Source organism: Ambystoma mexicanum, chromosome 13 (assembly GCF_040938575.1).
Source record: "Ambystoma mexicanum isolate Mex_15411 chromosome 13, UKY_AmexF1_1, whole genome shotgun sequence".
NCBI lineage: Eukaryota > Metazoa > Chordata > Amphibia > Caudata > Ambystomatidae > Ambystoma > Ambystoma mexicanum.
The window spans coordinates 504,078,486-504,103,644 of record NC_090938.1 but is presented as its reverse complement, the minus strand read 5'-3'; the positions used below and the strand labels follow the sequence as shown (position 1 = coordinate 504,103,644).

General features: G+C 44.6%; 1 protein-coding gene across 1 annotated transcript in view; it reads right to left on the bottom strand.

The window, feature by feature from the left end:
• Window positions 1-25,159, bottom strand: part of WNK4 (WNK lysine deficient protein kinase 4) — a 666,323-nt gene that overhangs the window by 271,859 nt on the left and 369,305 nt on the right. The window contains exons 3-4 of the mRNA XM_069634171.1: window positions 11,521-11,741; window positions 6,948-7,105 (exon numbers count right to left, since the gene is read on the bottom strand). Coding sequence (XP_069490272.1) covers window positions 6,948-7,105; window positions 11,521-11,741 — 379 coding nt within the window. The remainder of the gene's footprint in view (window positions 1-6,947; window positions 7,106-11,520; window positions 11,742-25,159) is intronic.

Sequence of the window (25,159 nt, the reverse complement as noted above, 5' to 3'; positions counted from 1 at the left end):
AACCCTCCCAGGTCCAACTTGGCTTCATCCTCTCCTCTATCTCTCTCTCTACTTGTGGTGTTCCACAGGGGTCTAACCTGTCTCCCTGGTTGTTTAACCAATACCTGGCACCACTAGCCCACTGCATTGCTGCTCTATGCTCCAACTTTCAGTGCTATGTGGATGACACTCAGCTCACTTTCAGGCTCCCCTCTGGTGATTCTTCTCCTTCTCTCATCTTGGATTGTCTGTCTGCAATCCAGGAGTGGTGTGCCACCAATGATCTCTGCCTGAATGCCAGTAAGACAGAGATCCTCCTTATCGGCCAACCTGCACCACTCTCTGGCCGGCATTCCTTGGCCCTCCACCTGCTCCCACCTGTGAGGCTAAAAAGCTCTGGGTCATCTTTGACTCCACACTCGCCTTCTCTCCTCACATTTCTGATGTCTCTAAGAAATCAAACTACCAACTACACCTCCTAAGAAGTATTCTTCCTTTCCTCTCCTTCCCCCAGAAGCTCATTGTCTCCAGAGCTCTGGTTCTCTCTAAGCTTGATTACGACAACAGCCTCTTTTGAAATCTGCCTGCCCCTACTCTCCGTCCTCTACAACTCATCCAGAACAGGACTGTGAGACTTATCCTTGGCCACAAGCCCAGGGATTGTATCTATCCAGCCCTTAAATCTCTCCATTGGCCCCCAGTGGCTGCAAGGATCAAATTCAAGACCCTTTGCATTGTCCACAAGGCCTTCTTAGGACTGGGAATGCAATACCTCCAAATCTCTCTTCTCTCTCGAGCTCTTCGATCCTCCACCTCCAACTCCTTGAGTGTCAGGCACTTCTCCAAGCAACGAGTCGGTGGCAGATTTCTCTCTTCTGCCGGTGCCTCCCTATGGAACATCCTCCCTGTCCCTCTTAAACTTGAGCAGAGCCATCTCCGGTTCTGGAAGCATCTCAAGACTTTCCTCTTTGCTTCTGCATTCTCTCTCTCTCTTCCCTGCTGGTCACCTGGACACCCTCTGAACTTCAGGCCCAGGTCCCCGCCCGCCCAGGTGCACACCTGCACTGCCCCACAGGAACCCTTGCACTTGGGTCTGTATCTGTAACCCTACAGTTCCTTTACCTGCACTTATCAGATATTTGTCTCTACTTAACTCTTGCAGTGGCACCTGCTGGCCGCACTACTTGTTTTTTTATCCTGTGTCCTGCACTTGGCCTTCCTCTCCTTCCCCTGGCACTTTTCCCCTCCCCTATCCCCTGTACTTGCACAATCTCATTGTCACCAGGCCTAGCAAGATTGCTGTCTTTGTCTTCCCTTTGTTTCCCCTCCCTTGCCTAGTTGCGCCTTGAAACACTTGTGTAGAGGCACGTTATAAATGTCATATCATATCATAAATGCAAACAGACTTTCTACTTGTTGAAATAAGCATCAGTGATTGATTAGCTACAAAGGATGATGGCAGATGGAAGACTCTTAAACAGAACCTCCCCGCACTAGACCCTGCCTGATGTCTTTGTACGTTGTCATCAATGCTGTAGTGCAGAAATACAATGCAATGAAAATCATAACAATACTTCTAGTAGTAGTAGTAGCTGCCAAATGTATATAGTGCCTTTTTGCATGTGTATGCCCTCAACGCGCTTTGTGGTAGAACGCCCTCAGGGACATAAGTCCAGGCATGGGAACATTCTAAGAAAAGGGTTAAAGTGTGTGTGTGCATTTGGCCAAGATGAGGAATTAGGTGGGCTGGCTAGGCTTCAGTACGCAACCAAAGAAGTCAGGCATATGGATGGATGCTGCTGGTGGTCACTGCAGAGCGTTAGTGCAAGAGACTCGATATGTGAACAGCTAGACCAAAAATTGTCATAGGTTGTTGCTGTATTCTAATGGCAGAGGTGTTGAGGCAAATCTGGTGTAAGCGTGAAGTCGTTACGTGTCCAGCTAGTCCGAATTCATCTTAGTCGTAGCTGCATCCTAAAGTGTGTGGATGGATAGCCGTGCTTGCGGTAGATGTCCACCGAAGTGGTGCGTTTATACATACCTTAAATGCCAATCAAGGTTATCTTTGATGTTGCTGTGTCATCTGAACATCTGTGGGGAAAAAACAGCTCTCCTCGCAGACTCTTCTAGGCACTATGGACAGGCTACCCTCAAGTCTACTAAGCACAATAGACTGGCTGTCCTAGAACATCTTCTAGGCGAGACAGACAGGCTACCATAGGATCTAGGATAATAGGATTCTCTAACCGCAATAGACAGGTTACCTTTATAATCTTACTAAATACCTTCCAGGTTCTATAAATGCTACCACAGGAATCTACTAAATTTGATATCAAGGATACCTGCAAATAACCACCGTGCATTACAATGGCTAACTTAAGGATCTATGAGTACAATTGAGACTTATCAACATACATACACCTTTCAGCGTAATGGGCGTGCTAACACTATAAGGCATGACACACAATGTCCACATTCAGATCTATCTAATGCCCTTCCCTCCAATCCGTCCAACTAATACAGTTCTTTTAAGTGCAATCCAAGTGCCAGCTTTCAAGTGCAATAGGTGCGCTAAATGTACATAATTTCTTCTAAATGCAGTGCATGTGCTGACCTTCACAATTCTTTAAGAGCAGTACAAGTGTTAGCCTCCCCAGTTCTTCATGTGCAAAGCATGCAACAACCTACCTAATTCCTTCTAAGTGCAATAGAGTTACCAGCCCACACAATTACTTCTAGATGCAACCCAATGTCCAGCCTTCACAGTTCTTCAGGTACAAAACAAGTGCTAGACATACCAAAAAAGTGTAATGCATGTTCTCTCCCCCACACAATTGCTTCCAAGTGTAAAACAACAGCTAACCTTTGCAGTTCTTCTAATAGCAGTAAATGTGCTACCCCACAACGAATTTCTAAGCACAATGAGTGTACTGACCTACAAATAGCTACCAAGTGCAGAACATGTGCTTATCTTCACAGTTATTCCATGTACAGAACAGGTGTTAACTTACACAAAATCCTCAAAGTACAACACATGTGTTAACCTACATGTGCTAGTCGAAATACCAGGCTACCCGCTTATCTAAGTGCAAGCCCATGGATGTCCTCACAGGTATTGTAAGCGTAAAGGTGGGCTAACATCAAGAATGTGCCAAGCTCAATACCAAGGCTGGGTGCAGTGGCAAGCTATCCTGACAGATCTTTAAACGACGAAGGGGCAATCCTAATACATCTTCTAGGCGCAATAGTCTGTCCTCAAAGACTTCACGTGCATTGGGCCAGTTCTCCCTAAGATCTTCTGAGTGCTGAGGAAAGGATATCATCATAAACATCTACGTAAATGGAGAGGCTAACAAAAGAGTGCAACACCTTTCCTACCCCGCCTTAAAATCCATCTAAGTGCAACACATTTCCTACTCGCAACAAGCCATTTAGTTTTGACACATTTCCTAACCCAACAATCCATCTAAGTACAATATATTTCCTACCCCATCCCAGACACAAAAATCCATTTTAGTGCAACATATTTCCTACCCCAAAAATCCATCTAAGTTCATCACATTTTCTACCCCCAAAAATCCATCAAAGTGCAACACATTTCCTACCCCCAAGAATCTGTCTAAGTGCATCACATTTCCTACCCAGCTCCAGAAGCAGTGGCCACTTTTCAGTTGGTAAAACTAAAATGGCTGGTGCCAGAAACAACAGACACTTCCAGGTTATCAAAATATGATGGCCGGCTACTGACGCGTCTGCCACTTCCCGGTTAGCAAAATAAGATGCCTGGCTCTAGAAGCAGTGGCCACATCATGGTAAGCAAAAAAGGATGGCCTGCTCCAGAAGCAACTGCCACTTTCGGGTTAGGAAAATAGAATGGCCAGCTCTAGAAGCAGAGGCCACTTCCTGAATAACAAAAGGAGATGGCCGGCTCCAGAAGAAATTGCCAATATCTGGTTAGGAAAACAAGATCGGCAGCTACTGAAGCATCTGTCATTTAGAGGCTAGAAGAAAAAAAAGAAGCATAGCTCCAGAAGCAGCAGCCACTTCCGTGTAGGTAAAATAATATAGCTGTCGCCAGAAGCTGTGAATGCTTCTTGGTTAGCAAAATAACTGGTCAGCTACAGGAGAATCTGCCACTTCCAGCTAGAAAAATAAGATGGCCGGCTACACAAGCATCTACAACTTTCTGGTTATAAGAATAAGACATCTATCTGCTTCTAGAAGCAGTGGCTACTTTCTGGTTAGCAAAACAAGATGGTCTGCTCCAGAAGCAGCTGCCACTTTCTGGTTAGGAAAACAGGAAGGATAGTTCCTAAAGCAGCAGCCACTCCTGGGTCGGTAAAATAAGATGGCCGGCTCCTGAAGCAACTGCCACTGCCTGGTTATTAAAATAGGATATCTGGATCTGGAGGCAAATGCCACATGTTGGTTATTAAAATAGGATGGCCGGCTACTGAGGAATCTGCCACTTCCTAGTTGGCAAAACAAGATGTTTAACTGTAGAAGTAATAGCTACATCCTGGTTAGCTAAATAAGATGGCCTTCTCCAGGAGCAACAGTCACATCCTGGTTGGGAAAAATAAGGTGGCCGGCACCAGAAGCAGTGAACACTTTCTGGTTAGGAAAAGATTTGTCCAGATCCATAAGCAACTGCCACTTCCTGGTTATCAAAATATGATGGCTGGCAACTGAAGCAACTGTTACTTCCTGCAGAACCAAATAAGATGGCACCTGCAGGAGCAAATGCTGCCTGGTTAGAAAAATAAGATGGTCGTTTCCAGAAGCAATTGGCACTTCCTGGCTAGAAAAATAAGAGGCCCGGCTTCAAAAGTATCTGCCACTTCCTAGTTGGCAAAATAAAAAAGCCAGCTCCAGAAGCAACTGCCAGTTCCTAACTGGCAAAATAAAAAGGCCGATTCAGATGCAGCAGCTACTTCTCCTGGTTAGAAAAACAAGATGTCAGACAGGCTCTAGAAGCAGTGGCCAGTTGCAGAAGAAACATCCATTTTCTGATTAGCAAAATAAGAGGGCTGCTCCATGAAATGGATGACATTTCCTGATTAAAGTAAGATGGTCAGCATTTAGACTGGGACCTTTTTCTGCAAGTAAAGCTATATAATAAGTATCCTCCCTTTATGGAGCCCTGTCATTGCATTAACGGTTTGCTGGAGACTGATCACATTCTGGTTTTCCACACCCTATGACTTGGTGAGCCATCTGCTTGAATTTCCCAAGACACACAGCCTTGAAAACATAGAGTTTTGGCAAGAGGGCCTATCAGTAATCAGGCTCTGACATGGCAACTATCTGATCACAAAATATCCCCGCCAGCCGGGGATCTCCCAGGGTGCGACCCTGACTCCCGGGATTGCCTCTCTCGGTTTTATCATTCAGGTTCCTGGATCGACTCAGGGCCACCTATATATTTTCCCTACTTCCCCTCTTCGGCTCCAAGGTTTCTGCTTTGTGGAGCTACGTGCACAAGCCGTGTTCCTGCATAAGGCTGATAAGCACAGAACAGTGTGAGTGGATTTATGCAAAGCCTCAAGGGACCACCTGGACTCATTTGCAGTTAACACTTTGACATCGTTAGCTGAAACGCGCTATTATTTGGGCACTGTCCAGGGAACGATACATTTTCTAATATTCTTCCATGGCGTGTGTCACAGCTGGATCCAGTAGAAGGCATTAGCAACTGACTTTTCAATGGCATCCGCTAGAGGCATTGTCGCACGTCCCCTCCCCCTATGCCCCTCCCCCCCACCCCCCACGCCCCTGTTCGTCCCCTCCCCAGTGTCAGGAAATCACAAGCCTAAAGTGGTTGGACACACCGATAAGCAGGTGGGATGACATATACCTTATGATATGTTTTCTTATTCATTAATGTGATTACTAACCAGTTTCCCCTAAAAGTACACAATTTGCTATATAGAACATTCAAATGATTTTAAAACATTGTATTAATAATCCACAGCTAGATTGTGTACTCACAATTATATTATGGGCAAATAAAATATTATAAACATACGCAATGCTGAAAATATATGTTTCTATTAACAAATAGTGTATGAATTGCTTGTCTTTTTTAAAACAGCTTTCAACTTTAATGAAAGTCTGAGTTTATAATACAAAATACATAAGGATACCAGGAGCTGAATCACTGGTTACTTACTCCCTGGCAATCAAAATTAGATTATTTTAAACTGTAATGAATTAGCAGACAATCCTAGATGTTGGAGAGGCATTTTCTAGTTGGTGTAGGAGTCAAAGTGAACTTTATTTAAATATTTAAAAAATACTTCCTAAAAGTAGATCAATCATAGCAAAATTCAACACACAGCGGTGGCCTATGCAACACAGAAGGAACAACAAATACTCAGGAGAAGCGGGATATATATGTTTTTACTTTTCTTGCCTTTTATGTGCGCATATGCATTATCTGAGAACTGCTGCCTGGAAGATATGGACGGAATGGTATACACTCACAATAATTACATTGGACCTATTTTTGGTAGTTCAACGATAATAGATCTCTCTCTCTCTCTACACAAAATATCTGTCTTGGGTTGATTAAGATGTGTAAAGAGTAGCACTGCCCTCTAAGACAAAGACCATTTCCTGGAGAAAAGGTTTGCATTTGGCTAATGCGCATACCCACAATGCCTTGCTGTTGAGGCTCGGAACTGGAGGTGTTCTTCCAGAGATGGCTACTAGGTAGCGAATGTGTGACTTGACTCAAATGTACTATCCTACATGTCAAACCACATAGAACCAGACTGAACATGTTACAGAATTTTCATGATATCGTTGAGAAGCATAAAGTGGTGGGAAGACGCAACCAATGCTTAAGGAGAAGCAGGCAATGTGGAGGAAGAAGTGGCTCTTAGGATCTGAAATCTGGGAGGGTTTCTGAAAGGTCAATCAAAGTCATGATGCACCCCCCCACCCCCGGTGGACATGTTACTCACAGAGGTGACCTTGCGGTAGATCTGGGCTGCGTTCTGACACTCGGAGTACGGGTACTCGGAAGTGGCCATTTCCAGCATGCACATCCCAAAGGCATACACATCCACCGCCTCATCGTACTTCTCCTCGTACATCTCTGGCGCCATAAACTCCGGCGTTCCTGGAGGGGAGAAACCAGCCGCATATCTGTTAGGGTCTGCCCATCACCTTGAACAAGGAGTATGCATTATAAGACTACAACACCCTAATTAGCCCATGGAAGAGAACTGAGGCAGGGTGCCACCTCATCTGGCACACCTCATCCGATTCTATTCTATTTGAGGTCTTTGGGTGGAAATGGACAGGTATTCTAAACAGTCCAGCTGGATGTTTACCTCCTGTATCCCTCCACTTTCAGGAATCCCGCTAACGGAATGGAAATTGACCTCACTCTGCAGTACCATTCAACTGGGCCACTAAAAATAAACTCATTGGTTCCTTTTTGTTTTCGCTCTACATGTAAATCCCTACTTACAGATGACTTAAGAGAAAAGTTAAAATGGCATCCTGCTAATCATGGGGCGCGAGTCCAATATTACCAAAATTCGTGGATATTTCTTTATTGGTGATTTTTGTGGTGGCAGCTGCGGTTGCATCTGCTTGCCCCCAACCCAGGAAAGAGGGAACATACAATTGATCTTGCACTGCCCTTGGAAGATTTCAAATCAGCAAGTGCAAGGGTCTGAGGAGAACAACAAGTGCAAAGGTAATCAAGGGCAACATGTGGAAATCCAGAGAAGGAAGGAAGTGCCAGAACCAGGAAGGTCCGGGGGAGTGAGAGGGAGAGCTGAAACAGGAGTAAAAGGAAGAAGGCAAGTGCACGGGAATTCATGATAGAGGAAGAGGCGTTCACGTAAGAGGTCAGATAAATGATTTATTAAAGAGAAGCGCCTTAAGTTTCTTCCAGATGAGTAGGTGATGTTTCTCCATCCTTATGTCCAGCCAGAGGTAGTTCCAGGGGCAACAACATTTTTTTTTTTGCAGAGGAGGACCTAAGCGGCCTCAGGGGACCGTAGATGTTGAATTCCCGATTTAGCTAAGAAGGGCCGGAGACCCAGAACAGATGTTGGATGATACACAGAACTTGGAAGTTGCTGAGGTCAGCTAATGGAAGCCACCAGAGATAGGTTTAGGCTGTCGTGATGTGAACAAAGGGCTTAAGACAAAACATCAGCCTGGCCACCTTGCTCTAAATAACCTGGCGTTGATGAATTCATCTTTTGGGCAACCAAAGAAACACGCTTTACAATGAATAAATCTTGAGATCACCATGGCTGTTGTGACCAGAACTCTTTGCTATAGACCCGGGAAGGGGAGAATCCCGTTCAGTACTTCACTCTGGAAATGTGATCTCTCTGTGATCTCCTCTACCTTTGGTGCAAAGCACAGCAAGCTGTCGAAGATTGGTCACAAGTGGGTGGAGCAAAGTAGTCTCCTATGAAGGCATGACAGGAAACAGGAAGTTCAGGAGCAATAGAGGAGTCTAGATGATTGCAGTTTTAGACATGTTCAGACAGAGACACGCTCTGTGTGTGCAGGAGGCATCAAGAGATTTGGTGAAGATCAGCAGATGGGGCCCTGAGGCTGCAAGCAATCTGCATGCCACCTGCATAGGCCTAAAAGGAGGGCGAGGCAGGAGAGATGAGGTGGAGGTGGATTGAGGTATACAGTGTGCATCCGTGGTGCTGGAACGGTTGCTTGTGGCGCTGCACAGTGAAGGAGCATGTGCGTGGGTGGTGCAAGGAAGGGGGCAGATCGGACATCAAGTTCTCTGTCGGAAAGGAAAGATGAGATCTATTTAAGAGCAGCGCCCTGAACGCTAATGAGGACTTTGGACGTCACAATGTGCTTATCAATGGTATCAAAGCCTGGCAAGTGGTCAAGGAGAATGAGGATGTCTGGAGTGATGCTGTCAAGGGATTTCTAGAGCTCAATGCACATGTAAAGGAGAGCATTTTCAGTTCCCCCGGATGGTCTGAAGCCAGATTGGCAGTCGTGAAGGCGATGTTGGTCTTCACTGGATGCCTGGAGCTGGTTAGTTGCCACTTTTCCCAATACCTTTCTGATGAAGGGTGTGTCTGAAAGCAGTCCACAGTAGAAAAGAAGTTATGAAACATTGTTGACCTTTTTGAGTCGAGGAGGGATCCAACTTTTTTCAGGAGGCTTGGAAGATACTAGTTTCGGGGGGAGCTGTTTATCAATTGCGCCAGGGATGGAGCAACGATACTAATGTTCTCTTGTATGGTCTTAGCTGGGCATGTTTAATCCTGTTCATGCGTGGCGTTCACTTTGTTTGTTGAGGCAACCGTATGTGACATGGAGAAGGGAAAAAGTGCTTTTGATCAGATATAGGATGGGCTGTGGAGGATCCTGATTGGCTAGCAATAGAAGTTTGAATGGTAGTAATCTTGTCACAGAAGAATGCATGTCAAGAGTCTGCCAGAGATTTGCTGGCCTCATCGTGGCTAATTGATGCAGAATTAAGGGAACAGGCCGAGGAATACTGGGGTACATAGGGAGTGGAAAATAAGCTGAAACAAGGACAAGAGGGTCGTTGTTATCACTAAGGTTCAGGGGAATATCTTGTAGCGCAAACCTTCCAAAATGGCGTGAATTCTTCCAGCACTGCTCTTTTGCGGTGGAATACAATCTAGCCAATCACGTGACAGTAAGTCTGTTGATTGGTGGGCTCGTTATGCATGAAATGTCTTGCTCTCTATTAAGTTCGAATGTTTCGACCAATCAGAGTGGTTGCAATGTTTCATCCAGTCATAGACAGCAGAATGGCGCGGTACTGTGACTAGACGGAAGCCTCCTACTTCTTGTCCAATCAGTGTGCAGACGATGACCATGTTTATCTGATGATCCTGCATGCGTAATGCTGTGAATTCATTCCGGTGGGCGCAGCGGAATCCACAGGGATTCTGCTTTGATCTTTTTACCTGCCCATGGTTTTACGACATTACAACTCATTGATGCGGCTTCCTCATCAGTTTTGTGACTTGTTCTGTAAACCACTCTTTGCAGAAGGAACAATCAAATACGATGATGCATCATTCAGACCACCACATTTTTAGAAGATCAAGATGAATAAATGGAAGGGAACAGAGAAAGATGGTAGGTTCATTCAAATGCCTTATGGGAACCACAGATTATGGGGGGTTTGAGCAGGAGACTCCTCCCAAAAGCCATGATAAGAACCAGAACCCATATTAGAAAATATTATTTCAGGGTAATAGTAGCATAGAGTTGGAACGGTCTCTTACCAGTCGTGGTGGAAACAAAAAGAGACAATGCACCAAATAGGGTCTTGGGAGGACAAAGGGGAGCAGCGCAACAGCACGAACAAGGGCTCCATTGCAAACCACATAGGGTCTGGTCTCTGTGATAAGTAGCCATGGACTGGCCTTTGGGAATTATCAGTCATCATATTCTGTGTGACCTAGTCCCATAAGAGAACACAATAAAGGAAAATAGCACAAAACAGTTGAAGTCATTGGCCCTCATTACAACACCGGCGGTAACCAATGGCGCTATTAGCACCATGGTTGCTGCCGGTATTGTAAGGAGTCCGCCAATGGTAAATGGGGAAATACCGCCCCATTCCAAGGTTGGCGGGGCGGTAATTCCCCCATTTACCATTGGCATGTTCCCCATTCCCATTTTTGCCCCATAGGGCTCAATGGGACTGGGGAAGGCGGTAATTACGGTACGGCAAATTGCGGTACTGTAATTACCCCGGAAGTCCCTTTGCGGGTCTCTACTTTAACGGCTGGTCCAGACCAGCCGTTAAGGTCGGGAGCCGCAAAGGGACCTCGTAATCAGGCGTTAAGGGTTTAACGGCGCCGACACCTTTTACGGCGCCGTTAAACCCTTAACGCCAGGGTCGTAATGACCCCCATTGACATTAAACAGACAAACAACAAATGAGAGGCCCCATTTTAAATATAAATGCGGCTAGTCTTGTCTTTCAACAATCCTGGAAAGGCTGCCTCCCATGTGTCTGTCTGCTTTGCCTAATTACAAACCTGACCTTAGCAAGGCAGCCATTTTGGAGGGTAAAGGTCTAAGGTCATTCATGAAAGGCCAAGGATGCCTAATCAGGAAGTTCAGTGACAATAGTTTTTTATTGCTGCGGGTGTAAATCTTGCAGGGGTATTCCCATGTGAAAAAAAATGACCAACACACCCTCCCCATCTGCCCTTTCTCCTCTAGACCTATGGGAAAACACAGACTGGGGTCAAGGTATTTGAAACCCCCGATAAACACTGCTGCCCAGTGGACATGCTCTCCTAAGCTCCTAAGGGGGAACGGCCTGATTGGGCTGAGTTACACAGAGGAAAAGAACGATAAAGGAGCACTCTCCCAAACCCCCGCTAGATGGTTTCCCGAGGGCGTGTGAAGAACACTAACATGTTGCCCTCCTGCGTTGCCAATAGAAGACAAACGTGGAGGGAATGTTAACTCTCCCCCAGACCGCCCAGCCTTAAACTATGGCTAATGGTGATTTGTTTTTTTTCCCTCCAAATACAATACCTATCACACTCTTTGCAAACGAAGCACTCTTCAGGGTGGCCAGGCCGAGGTCCCCGATCTTCACAAAGCCGGTGGGTCCCGTGATGAAGATGTTGTCACACTTGAGGTCCCGATGGATGATGGGGGGACAGCGGGTGTGCAGGAAGTGCAGCCCCTTCAGGATCTGCCGGCTCCAGCGCTGCAGGACCTTGAGCTTCATCTCCTTGAACCTCTTGAGATAGCTGTGGGCATGAAAAGCACAGGAATGCATTTTAGCAGCGATTCAACTGAACCCTATGTGCAAAATGAGCCTGAAAAGTGGGAGCTTGCATCGTGGACATCAATTAGGGCGAGAACGGAGTCCCCTAGGACTTCCCTTGCAACTTCTGGAACGCCTGATTCCCAGATGATTCTGAGGTGATCCACCTCGTGGACTTACCGTGTGGCAAGAGAGCCGCTGAGGGTTCTTCTGTGCACCACACACATGCTAACGGCCCCGTTCCAATTGGAGGGGGTAGTCCAGGTCTGATTGTTGCATTCTGGGTCTTCCAGTGCTAGATTTTTCCATTATAAATCTAAGACTCCAAGACCAGGAACTTAAATAAAAACCCAGGACTGGATGTACGGCTCCTGAACGGAATGGGGCATGTGGGCATGGATAGCATTGCCAATCTCCCGCAGCAACCAGCAAAGAACTGATTGCCTGGGCTTCCAAGATCACATACCAAACATTACAACTGTGATCCAGCTCTCCTTCTTGCAACTCACAAGCCTACCGTTATTGGCCTCATTTCTTAAGTCACACAGATCAAAAGATAGGCAATGCCCATTTCCCTGAAGTCCTTATAGGAACAAGGGGAGCGTGATGTCACTTCTGCTACCCCAACAAATTTGGGTAAATGACAGCAGTGGGCATTGTGATGAGTCACTTCTGTCCAGGGAGGAACCTTTTCCCTGTGAATCTCGGCGGGGTGAGCCTGCTATGTGATACCCTCCCTAGGGGTAGAGGCAAGTGGGACCTCACCGGGAGAGACCTCCCATCCTCCTGTGGGGACAAGAACTCCTTTTTTGAAGAGGAACTCCCTAAGTTATTCACTCAATCATGAGGAGCAGTACATTTTTTATACTGAGAAGAAGAAGAGTGCCAGAGTAATACACAACACCCAGGCAACAAAGAGAAAGCACTATGAGGTTTTGATGGGGGAGACCCAGAAATGCATTACAAAAGCAGAAGGAGTCCTATTGGGGAGAGAAGCACAGGAGTTTCAAGTCAGCTGTGCAGTGAGAGCCGAGAGAGACTGGGTCATGCAGCGTTTGAACCTGGAATAAGGCTGACATGTGAAGCTGACACACGAAGAGCTGGAAGCAGGAGGAGCTGGGGAAAGGGAACCCCAATGAAGATACTGATCCTTGAGTGGTGGCATGACCAAGAGTCGGTGGATTGTTAAATCCTGCAACGACGCTGAGACCACAGACCTCCCCACATCATAGAGTAGACACAGAGAGAGAGAAAGGGTAGCAGAGAAGCTTAAAGTCAACCTGACGATACGAGAGAAGCTTCCCGTCTTGGGTGCACGTCTGGTGACGCTAACCCCAATGAAAAGAGGTAATGGGTAAAGCTGGAGACCCGGGAGGGATAACGGATATAACGAGTGTATGCATCATGCTCATCTCAGTGAAAACAAAATAATGTATAAGATTTAGAATTACTATTTGAACCCTGATACAGGTATCGATAAGTAGACAGCCCTAAAGAATCAAGGGAATTGTTACTGGAGCATTCATACTTGTCCCAGTAAGAATAAAGAGTGGTAAACAAGTGAGAATCACTACTGGGACATTCATACTCATCCCAGTAAGAGTAAAAAGTGGGAAACAAGTGAGAATCACTACAGGGACATTCATACTGGTCTCAGTAAGAGTAAAAAGTGGGAAACAAGTGAGAATCACTACAGGGACATTCATACTGGTCCCAGTAAGAGTAAAAAGTGGGAAACAAGTGAGAATCACTACTGGGACATTCATACTCATCCCAGTAAGAGTAAAAAGTGGGAAACAAATGAGAATCACTACAGGGACATTCATACTGGTCCCAGTAAAACCGAAGAAAATGAGAGAAGTGAGAATCCATTTGAGAGGGTTTCTAACTGGCCCAGGCAGGGAAAAGAGTGGACATTGTGTGATGAGAATGTAAGAAATCTAATAAATCAAGCGAGAGAGAAGAAGAACCTCAGAAGGGGAAAACAAGATCTCAAGGACACGAAAGAGAAGCTAAAGAGTCCTATTTCTGAACTGTACGAACTGGCAAAAGTAGTTCTTAAAAACGACCTGCGAATAAGTTACGAAAGTGACTGTGCTGAAAAGCAGACCACATGAGATAGTCGCTTGGAAAGGTAAGATTAGCTTTGGACAGAGGACAGAGCTTCCTTTTGGACTCACTGACGACTGACGAGAACCCTAGTTGGCTTTGTTTTAGGCAGGGAAAACCCATACTTTAGGGGAGTTGGGAGTATCAATAAAATACTTGGAAATTGAAGATATCAGTCTCTGCCCTTCTACTGACCCACCGCAGCACCCGTCCTGGAGACAAGGTCACACACACCTCTACATCTCAGTTCTCCCCACCAGCATCACTCCTCAGTGCTGTATCTTCAAGACACCTTGGGACAATGCAAGTGCATTACAAAGCAATCTTAATGCAACCAATCAATTACGTTGCTTCACTCCTGCATCCTTAGTGTCATAACTTATTTTCTGCATTTAGAAACAGGCTTATGGAGCATAAGTGCTATGCACATAGCATGTAATAAGATATGACATTGTTATTCCTTTAAGTGGGAGACTCTCGCTCTTATAACAGAAATGCAACATTTTTTAAATAACTTTATTAAGTGCCATTTCATAAAAACATAAAAAGGGAAAATGAATCACAAATGTTTTTGGAGAATGAATAGTTTTTCATGCTTTTTAACAAAAAACAATGTAACCATTTATATTTCCAGTTCATGACCACCATTTACTAAAATCGAATGATAAAATCTCTCACTGTGCAGGTGTGTCTCTCACCAGGTGGGTCCATATGTATGATAATAATGTGGTCTTCATATTGTGCCATATCCACAGAGATGCAACTATGCAGAGCTATATCTCGTGATCGTAATGTATGTCATTGAAATGCAAATTTAATATGTTTAGTTTACTAATTTATTTAAATGAAAATAGCCTTTGTACTTTTGGCTGAAATTTGGTGTAACCAACCTTGCTAAGGTATTCCTTTGTATATGGCTTTTTTTATTTTTATTTGATTTAATTGCATTGTAATTTTTACAAAACAGTATATACAATCACCTACTCCCGTTATCAGTTTCCTTAGTCAAACATTTCCATCATCACATCCAGGGGTCCCTGTGATTTCAAATTTCAACCTCGGGTTTAAAGTGCTTGATTAAGTCGGTGGATACACCTTCCTAATGAATGTAACAAACACGCAATGACCCAGGACGTTTTCAGTCCACTCATCAGGGCTGACCATCTTTGTTTGTCATCCAGGGTCTGTAGGGAGTGGAAAAGAGGTGTTAGTAGCTGTTGACGCAGATCAGTCAGGCCAAGGCAGATTATCACCACATGTTTGATGGATTCCTCCACGGTTGAGTTCATACAGAATCTGCAGCTGTTCGACTGACTAAGCCCTCTTATTGCCAGTATTTCATTGGTTTGAATTAAACTGAGGCGCATTCTCATAAAGGTTGCCCTGTATGAACGGTCAGGAAATTTTAAAAGGTAAGTTTGAACCTCATTAAGCTTTAAGAGGATCAGTGGTAGGTCTTTGACCAGTTTCGAGGCGTTGATCCAGTCAAAACGAAAAAGTTTTTTCTTCACGTCCATCGGGTTAGCGATTAGGTCCTCTGCTGTGTTACCCAATTCGTCCATGATAACCTTGGTGTTATTTATCCATTTAACAAACCTCGAAGATGATTTATTCTTTATTTCACAGTTGATTATTCTCAGTGGGATCGAGTCCTTTGATGTGATTATTTTCGGAAGCAGGGCAAGCCTTTTCCAATTGACAACTGCATGGATTGATGTCAAAGTTAATTCTCTGCGGATCACTTCGATTTGGGTTGAACGTGGCAGGTTTAGAACCTTTTTCCAGATAATAGATTGCAATCTTCCCCAAATTTCAACAGGGATGTCCAAGATACCTTCCACTCCATATGTTAGAGAAGGGAGAAATTTTCCTTTATAGTAGTTTAGAACTGCCACTAATGAAAAGTGACCATATTTAGCATCCATAATTTTCGCTTGGCTCGCCAACTGCTTGGTTATCGTCAGTAGATCTTCAAGAAGTGGGGTCTCGACTGGGCTGTTATTCGTAATGATTCCCAAGTATTTAAAAGTCTCAACTTTTTCAATTGAGTTTGAGTCTACAGTCCATACGAAAGGATCTTTCCTTTGATTTCCTTGATGGAAGCTCATTATTTTTGTTTTTGATTCATTTATTTCCAAGTGGTTCAGGGTGGTTTATCTCTGTAGGATGTCAAGCTGTCTTTGCAGACCTATTTTTGTTTGGTCTATCAATATAGGATCATCCGCATATACCAAACGAGTCACCATTACCCCTCCAATTGTTGGCGGAAACGATCTCAATGTAGGGTCGAAATGCTGGATATATGAGGTAAAAAAGTTGTAAATCGCTGGGGCCAAAGGGCACCCCTGCTTAACCTCTCGGTAAATTGGAATAGAAGAGGATAGGATCCCTGCTTGATTCAGCCAAACTTTGATCTGAGTTCCTGTGTGAAGCTCTTTTAGAGGACCCAATATTTCTGCAGGAAATCCACGATCTTCCAACTTCGACCATAGCATTTGACGGTCAACTCTGTCAAAAGCTTGGACGAGGTCCACAAATGCTATGAAAATCTGGCCTCTGCTAGAGTGTGACTTGTCTTTCAATATGCTTAAGAGCATTATGTTTACAGAAGTTCCCACAGTTTTGACAAAGCTGGTCTGGAATGGATCTATTGCGTTTGCACGCAGTGTCCAAGCTGTACATTTCTCCAGCAGGAAAGACCCAAAGATTTTCCCTATAACGTCTAGTAACGGTATAGGTCTATAGTTCTTCAGGACTTTTATATCCTTTCTTATGAATGGGGACAATTGTTGCTAATTTCCAAGAGTCCGGTATTGTCCAATCTTTGGAGATATCTCTGAACACTGCGTGTATAAACAAAGACCATTCATGTGGGTGGTCCATCAGGATAACATTGGTCAAACCGTCGGGGCCAGGGGCCCTGGATCTATTTAGTTTTTTATCTTTACCAAGATCTCAGTTGCCTTGTACTCACAAGCCCATAGTTGGTCCGGTTCATTCTTAGTCTCAGGTGATGAAGTCTGCAGCAAATCTTTATAAAGAGTGGCAAAATGGGAAATCCAAGCTTATTCACTCACACCATTAAGTTGTGTCTCGTTGCTGGAGTTAAGAGATGGTTTTATCAGAGACCAGAACGTTTAGATTATTTTCTGCGAAGAACTCTTAACATTTGTTCTGCGTCCGGTTGTAATAGGTTGTGCCTGTAGGTGATTTATAAAGAGTGGCAAAATGGGAAACCCAAGCTTATTCACTCACACCATTAAGTTGTGTCTCGTTGCTGGAGTTAACAGATGGTTTTATCAGAGACCAGAACGTTTAGATTTTTTTCTGCGAAGAACTCTTAACATTTGTTCTGCGTCGTGTTGTAATAGGTTGTGCCTGTAGGTGATTATCCAGGATTTATATTCCTTAACAGCTTTAGCAGCTTTATCTTTTAGGTCCAGGTTGTTTGATCTTGCCGCCTGCTTCTTTAGGTGCCTCATCAATCTTCGTTTCATTACCACAATAGGATCATATGTGTGGTGTTTCAGTTTTTTTTATAAGACCCAGAAAATCTACAGCTGAAAGGGGCTAATAATGGTGTATAATCAATCGATTTTATAGATATTTTTCCCATCGCACTTGTGGAGATGTAGGCTTTAGTGGCAGATATATCTTCAGATTTCAAAAGCAGCCTGTTACCAGCGTAATTTGTTTCAACCTCTGTCGTCATTACAGTTGCCCAGCCAGTAGTTACAAGATCAAAAGTTGATTCCAGAAGATTAGGATCACTGTTTGCAGTCCTTAAAACAGCGTAGGATTTAATTAGTTGAAGTAGCTCAGAAGACACGAAAATGTAGTCCAAGTCAGCAGCTTGGGTTTCTCGTTCCCATGATGGAATATTGTTGGAGTCCGTACCCTCCTCATTTTTCAATTGGTGAAGGTCTATATCCTTCATCAGTCCTGAACATTTTTTACCTCTTTGTATCGTATATATGGCTTTTGATTGGTGCTAAGATACCTTGTCATTCATTTCTCTGATTCCTTCCTGGTGTGCATGCATCCAAGCTTGGTATATTCATCCAATCTTGCTGTTTTAAATTGTGGCAAAAATGGTGTCTCTTTAGTAACACCTTGTGGCCAAATCAATGTTACAGAGAAGAGAGAAAAGGTGTTGGGAGACAGGATATATCGTTAGCATGTCAACACACAATCCAAATGGCATGCATGGCGCCAATGTAAATTGTTATTTTTTGTGTCCTACCAGCCACCATTTCTTCTTGTAGCCCATCATTCTAGTCCTTCTGCTTCAGCATAGTCCTTTGATTTTGTCCCTCATTGTAGTCCTTTATCTTGTCCTGATCCTTCTTCATTTTTTGGCATAGTCCTTCTCCTTTGTGTCCTAGTCTTTCATCCCAGTCATTCCCCTTTGCAATATTCCTTGGATACACTCCTTCTCCTTTATCCTAGTCCTTCGCCTTTGTGATATTCCTTGGATAAACTCCTACTCCTTCATCCTAGTCATTCTCCTCTGTAATATTCCTTGGATACACTCCTTCTCCTTCAACTCAGTCATTCTCCTTTGTGATATTCATTGAATACACTCCTTCTCCTTCATCCCAGTCATTCTCCTTTGTGATATTCTTTGGATACACTCCTCCTCCTTCATCCTAGTTCTTCTCCTTCGACTCCAACATCTGCTTGCTAAAATCTCTCTCAAGCAAAAGGGTGTCCTTAAGCAGCTCCTTCTCATAGAGATCTCAAGCTTGTGGGTAGAAGCAATATATATATTTGCAATTTATTTATAAAGTGTCGCTATGGCCACTTTCAGGTATCTTGGGGCAGCAGATAGACAACTCAAATAAAGTCTCAGGTGATATTAGAAGGTTCCTGAATGTAAATTGAGTCGTGCGTCAAATCATCAGCAGGCATTTATTGTAATTTCTTCAGAGATCTACTACTCTTATTTTCTTTTGTTGAACTTGCGCCTCATTATGAGGTTGTCAGAAACATTTTTCCTGCACAGCCGATAGTGGGCCGGGTAGCCTTTACCGCATGCAGTAGTGTTAGGAGAGCAGCATGAAGCAATGACTACCACCTGATTAATAAACACTGCCCGAAATACTCCATAACACATTTCCTCCAATCCTTACCCCATCCCGTCAACTCCAAGGAAAGAAAATCCTTAGAGGGCTCCCCAAAGGGGCGGTAAAGTAACACCTCAGATGTGCACCTACTCGCTACCTTGGCAATGTAATGCAGAGAAGGTTCAATTATGCTCGTCTGTGCATTATATTACATCTTACAGTGGTATTGATATGTATTATACATGTGTTTGTTTGTTTGTTTGTTTTTATTATTTATAATGCGCAAGCGTACCCAAAGGTATCAGGGCGCAGCATTTACAGGAATTTTCGAAGCTTAGTTGCAGTCATCATAGCATATACATAAGGACAATGAGGTAAACCAGTGTTATATACAAAGCAGCAGTGAGGCAGACAGGCGTTATATACATGTAAACAGGTACGCACACGTGGTTACAGTGTGTGCGGGTAGCGCGGCATTTAGTTGTCAGTAGGAAGGGAACAGTTATTATGGGTCGGTAATTAGTGGGTGTGGCTGGGTCAAGTGTAGGTTTTTTCAGTAGTGACCGTACCCAAGATTGTTTTAAATTGGTGGGGATGGAGCCGGTGGCGAAGGAGGCACTGATCCGTTTCGTAATGAAAGGGGAGAGTTCGCGGGCAGCGTCTTTGATAAGCTGTGCTGGGCACAGATCTCCCTGGCAATTGGATGGTTTCAGGGATAGGATGATTTTTTCACCTTCAAGTGTATTGACTTTGGAGAACTTGAAGCGGGTGATATCTGTGGGCGTGAGTTTGTCCAGGATTTTTTGTGGGGGAGTGACATTAAGGGAAGCTTTTTTGCTGGAGATTTTGCTTTGTAGAGTCGCGATCTTATTCGCTAGGGCACTTTGAATTTCTGAGCACCAGTTTTTATCTTTGTTACAGGTGTCAGGAGGTACTATGGGGGTTTCTACTTCTTTGAGGATAGAGAAGAGTTCTTTCATGTTGGATTTTGCTTGGGATATGCGAGAGTCAAAGGAGGTTCGTTTAGCCATATACATTTCTTTTTTGTAGAGTGCGGCTAGTTTGGAAAGTTTGAGTTTGTTCGCGACTGAAGGGGATTTTTCCCAAGTGGCCTCGCAATTTCTTTTCTGCTGCCTAAGGTTTTTGAGGAATGGTGTGTACCATTTGTTGAGGTGGGTTTTTGGTTTGCTTGGTCTGAGTTTGAGGGGGGCGATAAGGTCCAGCGAGGTGGCCATAATCTTGTTGTATTCTTCAACCAAGGTGTCAGGGTCAAGGTTGTCAGAGAGTGTGTTGAGTGTGGAAAGTAGGTTCGGGATGAGTCTTTCTACTGTCATATTCCTCTTGTTTCTAGTGAGAGCCGGTGGGGCCCTATTGGTAGACGGAGGTGGGGGTCTGTCAGTAGAAAGCATGAACGATACCAGCTGGTGGTCGGTCCAGGCTAGGGGTGAGATATTTGTGATATTCGCTTGGCAGTTATAATTGGCTACCCAGTGAAGTGTTCTACCTTTTGAGTGGGTGGGTGCTGTGCATCTTTGCGTGAAGCCTAATTCAGTAAGAGTGTTAACTATAGTACTGGCGATATGGTCTTCCGGGTCATTATAGCCTAGATTAAAGTCTCCCAAGGTGAGAACTTGAGTAGAGCTTTTAAGATTGCTGGATAGAATAGAGTTAAGGTCTTCATCAAAAGTGCCAATGGGGCCTGGCGGGCGGTAGATCAGATAGATATTGAGAGTTTGGGTATTGGTAAGTGGAACTTTGACTGATAGTGTTTCGCATGAGAGGACATTGGAAGGAGTTGCTAGTCTCAAGGTAAGACTGCACTTATGGATAATGGCGACATCGCCTCCTCTGGAGTTGGGGCGATCTTGTCTCATTTTGGCTTGTCTGGCCCTGAGTCCTAGGTTCCTGTCTATGGTGACACGAGGGAGACTAATGGATGGCAGTGGCTGAAGGATGTTTGTGTCCAAGTGTGGTTCCTGGTTGTTAAATCCAGGTAGGGATGACGTGTTGGGTAGGTATGGAGCCATCTTGAGCTGTACTGCAATGTTTAAGAGGATCAAGAAGCATGCAAGCAGGTTGGTGGTGAATGGGCACATACTAAGTGGAGATGGCAAGGGTGTTGGGAGGCCGGGAATAGGCTTGGTTAGCACCAGTTAGACAGTGTACTTTGCTATAATGAACCTAGTTTTGAGGTAAGGCAAGATGGCTAAAGTACATATAGCAGCAGCTAGATTCAAGTATAGCAATTAGGCTAAAATGCATTGAGTAACAACTAGATTACACCTATACATCTAAGTTCAGGTGGGCAAAGTGGCTAAAGTACATATAGCAGCAGCTAGATTCAAGTATAGCAGTTAGGCTCAAATGCATTGAGTGACAATTAAATTACACCTATACATCTAAGTTACACCTATACATCTAAGTTCAGGTGGGCAAAGTGGCTAAAGTACATATAGCAGCAGCTTGATTCAAGTATAGCAATTAGGCTAGAAGGCATTGAGTAACTACTAAATTGCAGCTATGCATCTAAATTCGAGGTAGGGCAGTATGGTTGAAGGGGCAGTACGTAGCACCTAGGTTTGAGGTAGGGCAAGATGGCTACCGTACATAGAGTGCCAGCTAGATGTGAGATAAGGCAGTTTGGCTAAAATGCATTGAAAGTATCAGGATTTGAGGTAGGCAGCAAGGAAGTACACATTAGAAGATCCACATTTGCAGTCTCACATTAGCAGTGCGGTATTAGCGTGCTAATGTGTGACAAGTAGTGGGAGGAAGCAGCTTAATTGAAAGTGCGCAAGGTGGTATTTACCGTCAAGCTAGGGCGGGTGGCTGAAATACAGTGGGATACCTAATAACAAGTAAGACAGCGACGTAAAGTGCAATATATCATGCATTCACATGAGCATTTTGTTAACCACGTGAATAGTAGCTGGCAGTGTTAGTGTTATGGCGGCGTTGCAATAGTTTGTGCGCAAAGTACCTTAGTAGGCTGGGAGTGAATGGGTAGGTTGGGCGCTGTGTGCAGGACTGCAGTGGGAATCAAGGTGTTCCGGCAGACTCGCTATAAGCAGCGGATGACAAGCAGGCAGCTCCTGTGAAGAAGTGTTAAGGGAGCTGTGGCACTCGAGCACGGTCAAGCTCGGTCAGCTCAGTCAGGTAGCTGCCTTCGTCGAGCCGGCTTCGCCTGCCGGTGCATGCCGATAGGCTAAGGGAATGCAGGCAACCAATCGGAGGGCAAGGTGGGCTTGTGCCCTCTGCTGCAAAGAGGATTCAGATGGTAGGGATGGCGTCGGCCATCTTTGAGTAGCAAAAACCTCGTCTTGCTACTAAGTCGAATTCAGATGGAAGTATGCTTCGTTTCCTTTCACGCGGGCACAGGGTTTTTTTAGAAGATTCTCAGAGCATCGCTTGGTAGGTGCATTATTTAGGAAATGAAAATGCGATTTTTAGGCGATTTTGCGGGCAGTGCCTTAAAATGAAAAGGTGTAGCCTCCAGGCTTACCTTTGGGCCAGCAGTACTCCAGACTGCATGGGGCTGCTCCTGCAGCTCGGGGTGAGGGTGCTCCTGCTCCAACCTAAGTGAGCCGAGTGAAGAGGACAATGGGCTCAGTCAGGTAGCAGCCTTTGTCGGCTGCCTTCACTAGAAAGAGAATCCATCACTTGAAGGAGTAACAATGTCAGAACATATTACACGCTACTGTACACAGTCCACTTCCATCTTCAAAACGAGTTTGGAAAGGAATTTTGAAAAAGAGGATAAAATAAAAGATGCACCTTTTCTGGGGTTGTGCATGTAATATTTAAGTGAATCTGCATATTTGACTGCCGCGCAAAGGGGTATTCCTATACCGTGGAAGATTTCCCAGATCACCAAGTTGTGATATGCTCACGAAGAGTTCTCCAGACACGAGAAGCCAAAAATGAAAAGGATCTACCTCCCACGCGTCACATGCTTGTATGGAATCACCAATCGTGTGGCAGAGGAGGGGCAAAGAATGCGGTTTGGCCACTGAAGGATAAGATCTGAAACAAAGGTGGGACGGGAAACGCACTGACGTGTACGGGGGCCTATTCCTTGATAGGGAGCCAATGAGATGGCTTTTACAATAGGCCTTGCTTCCTGGCTGTAACGTCATCACCCGATGCCCTACCATTAACCTACAATGGACGAGTAAAAAACACGTGCAGAAGACTCTGTGCCCTGGAAGACCAGCCGACCTTCACAAAACCACTTAAAAACTGCGTGTGCTGAAGACCACATGAGGCAAAATAACATGGCTACACAACCTCCAAAAACTGTACCAATCGAGTAGTTACAATGATCACTAACCATTACAGAATCATGAATCCAAGGCTAACATCAACACAACCCACAAAAAAAGCTTGGACTTCAGACCAGACTCACTCAGCCCAGTCTCCCTCACACTAACCCCATGAAAGACACAGGACACCAACACCGACCTGTATGCAGGAACAGGCCTACGATGACACATGGACTACCACAACCCACCCCGTTACAGCCATGCCCCTTCAACATTGGACAAAAGTGTTAAATCCCCCTTTTTCATTGGGATCTATGTCTGAATGTCACCCTTAAAAGAATAACATTGTGGAGGACCGCCAGCTAAAGGCCACTCTGTCCCCCCATAAGGTCGCTACCCCCCTTTCTTAAGCCCCCTGGCCATTTTTCAAAGGAGTTCCCACCACACACATTGGACTTTGCTGCACGCCCCTGACATGCCCCCAGGCCCCTCACCCCAGGTCTCCTTTTTGCCTCATTTGCCCAACCCTCACCATGCCTGCCCTCTGGCTGCCAGGAAGAAGCGCAATGCTCTATTGTGCATTGGCCCAGGCATGTCGCTCTTTTATGGGTGGCTTTGCTCCAAGGCGCCTCTGGAAAAACACTCCTTCAATTGCAAAATCAATGTCTTCCCTGCCTGCTTGTCAAAATCCTACTGGGACAGTCTAACCCATCAACCAAGAACAAAGGACTCTTCAGTCCCCTCCTAAATAACCCCCACCAGCAATTCTTATAAAGACAAAGCTAATTGCAGCGAGAACCCCACCATCCCAATCATTACCAGCAGTAGAGGGTTGTCGCCTTCTCTTCCCTCTACACTAACCTACTCACCTTTTCAATCTCTTACCACCATTCTCATGGCCGCTGCAATCTAATGATCGTTAGCACATTCCCCACCACACCACCCAGCGCAGTGCATTGAAGAGCCCCCTCTAAATGGCCCTGGAGCACCTCGACCACGGGCACTTCCCCAGCCCCCTTTTTTCCAGCCCACCTCCTGATATTCCAGTGCTGGTGGCTAACAGATTTTGGGCTCTCCCCTCTGGATAGACAAACGCCCAAGTGTCACTGCTACAAACTACTTACAATCACTCACATCCTTAGGAACAAATACTGTATTGTTTCCTTATGGCCCTTTTTGCATATACGACTGGAGATGCAAGGTTTCTAACGCTCTACGAGATGAATTACGCACTGCCATGTTCTTGAAGCGGGTCTTTAAGTATAAGTTATCAAAGCAGCATGTTAATGTTAAAGGATATTTATACCGGGCACTATCACCACCAGAGTGGTCCCCTGGCGCTCTGACAGATCTGAAAGGAAAGATATGACACATGCTAGTCTTTAACAATTCTATCTAGATGTGACACATGCTAATCTCCACAATACTATCTTAATGTGACACATATTTATCTTCACAATTCTATCTAGATGTGATGCATGATAATCTCCACAAATCTGTCTAGATGTGATGCATGCTAATCTCCACAATTCTGTCTAGATGTGACAAAAGGCTCATCTCCACAATATTATCTAGATGTGACGCATGATAATCTCCACAATACTATCTAGATGTGATGCATGCTAATCTCCACACTTCTGTCTAGATGGGATGCAAGGCTAATCTCCACAATATTATCTAGATGTGACGCATGCTAATCTCCATAATACTATCTAGATGTGATGCATGCTAATCTCCACAATTCTGTCTAGATGTGACACATGTTTATCTTCACAATTCTGTCTAGATGTGACGCAAGGCTCATCTCCACAATATTAACTAGATGTGACACATGCTAATCTCCACAATACTATCTTAATGTGACACATATTTATCTTCACAATTCTATCTAGATGTGATGCATGTTTATCTTCACAATTCTGTCTAGATGTGATACATGATAATCTCCACAAATCTGTCTAGAT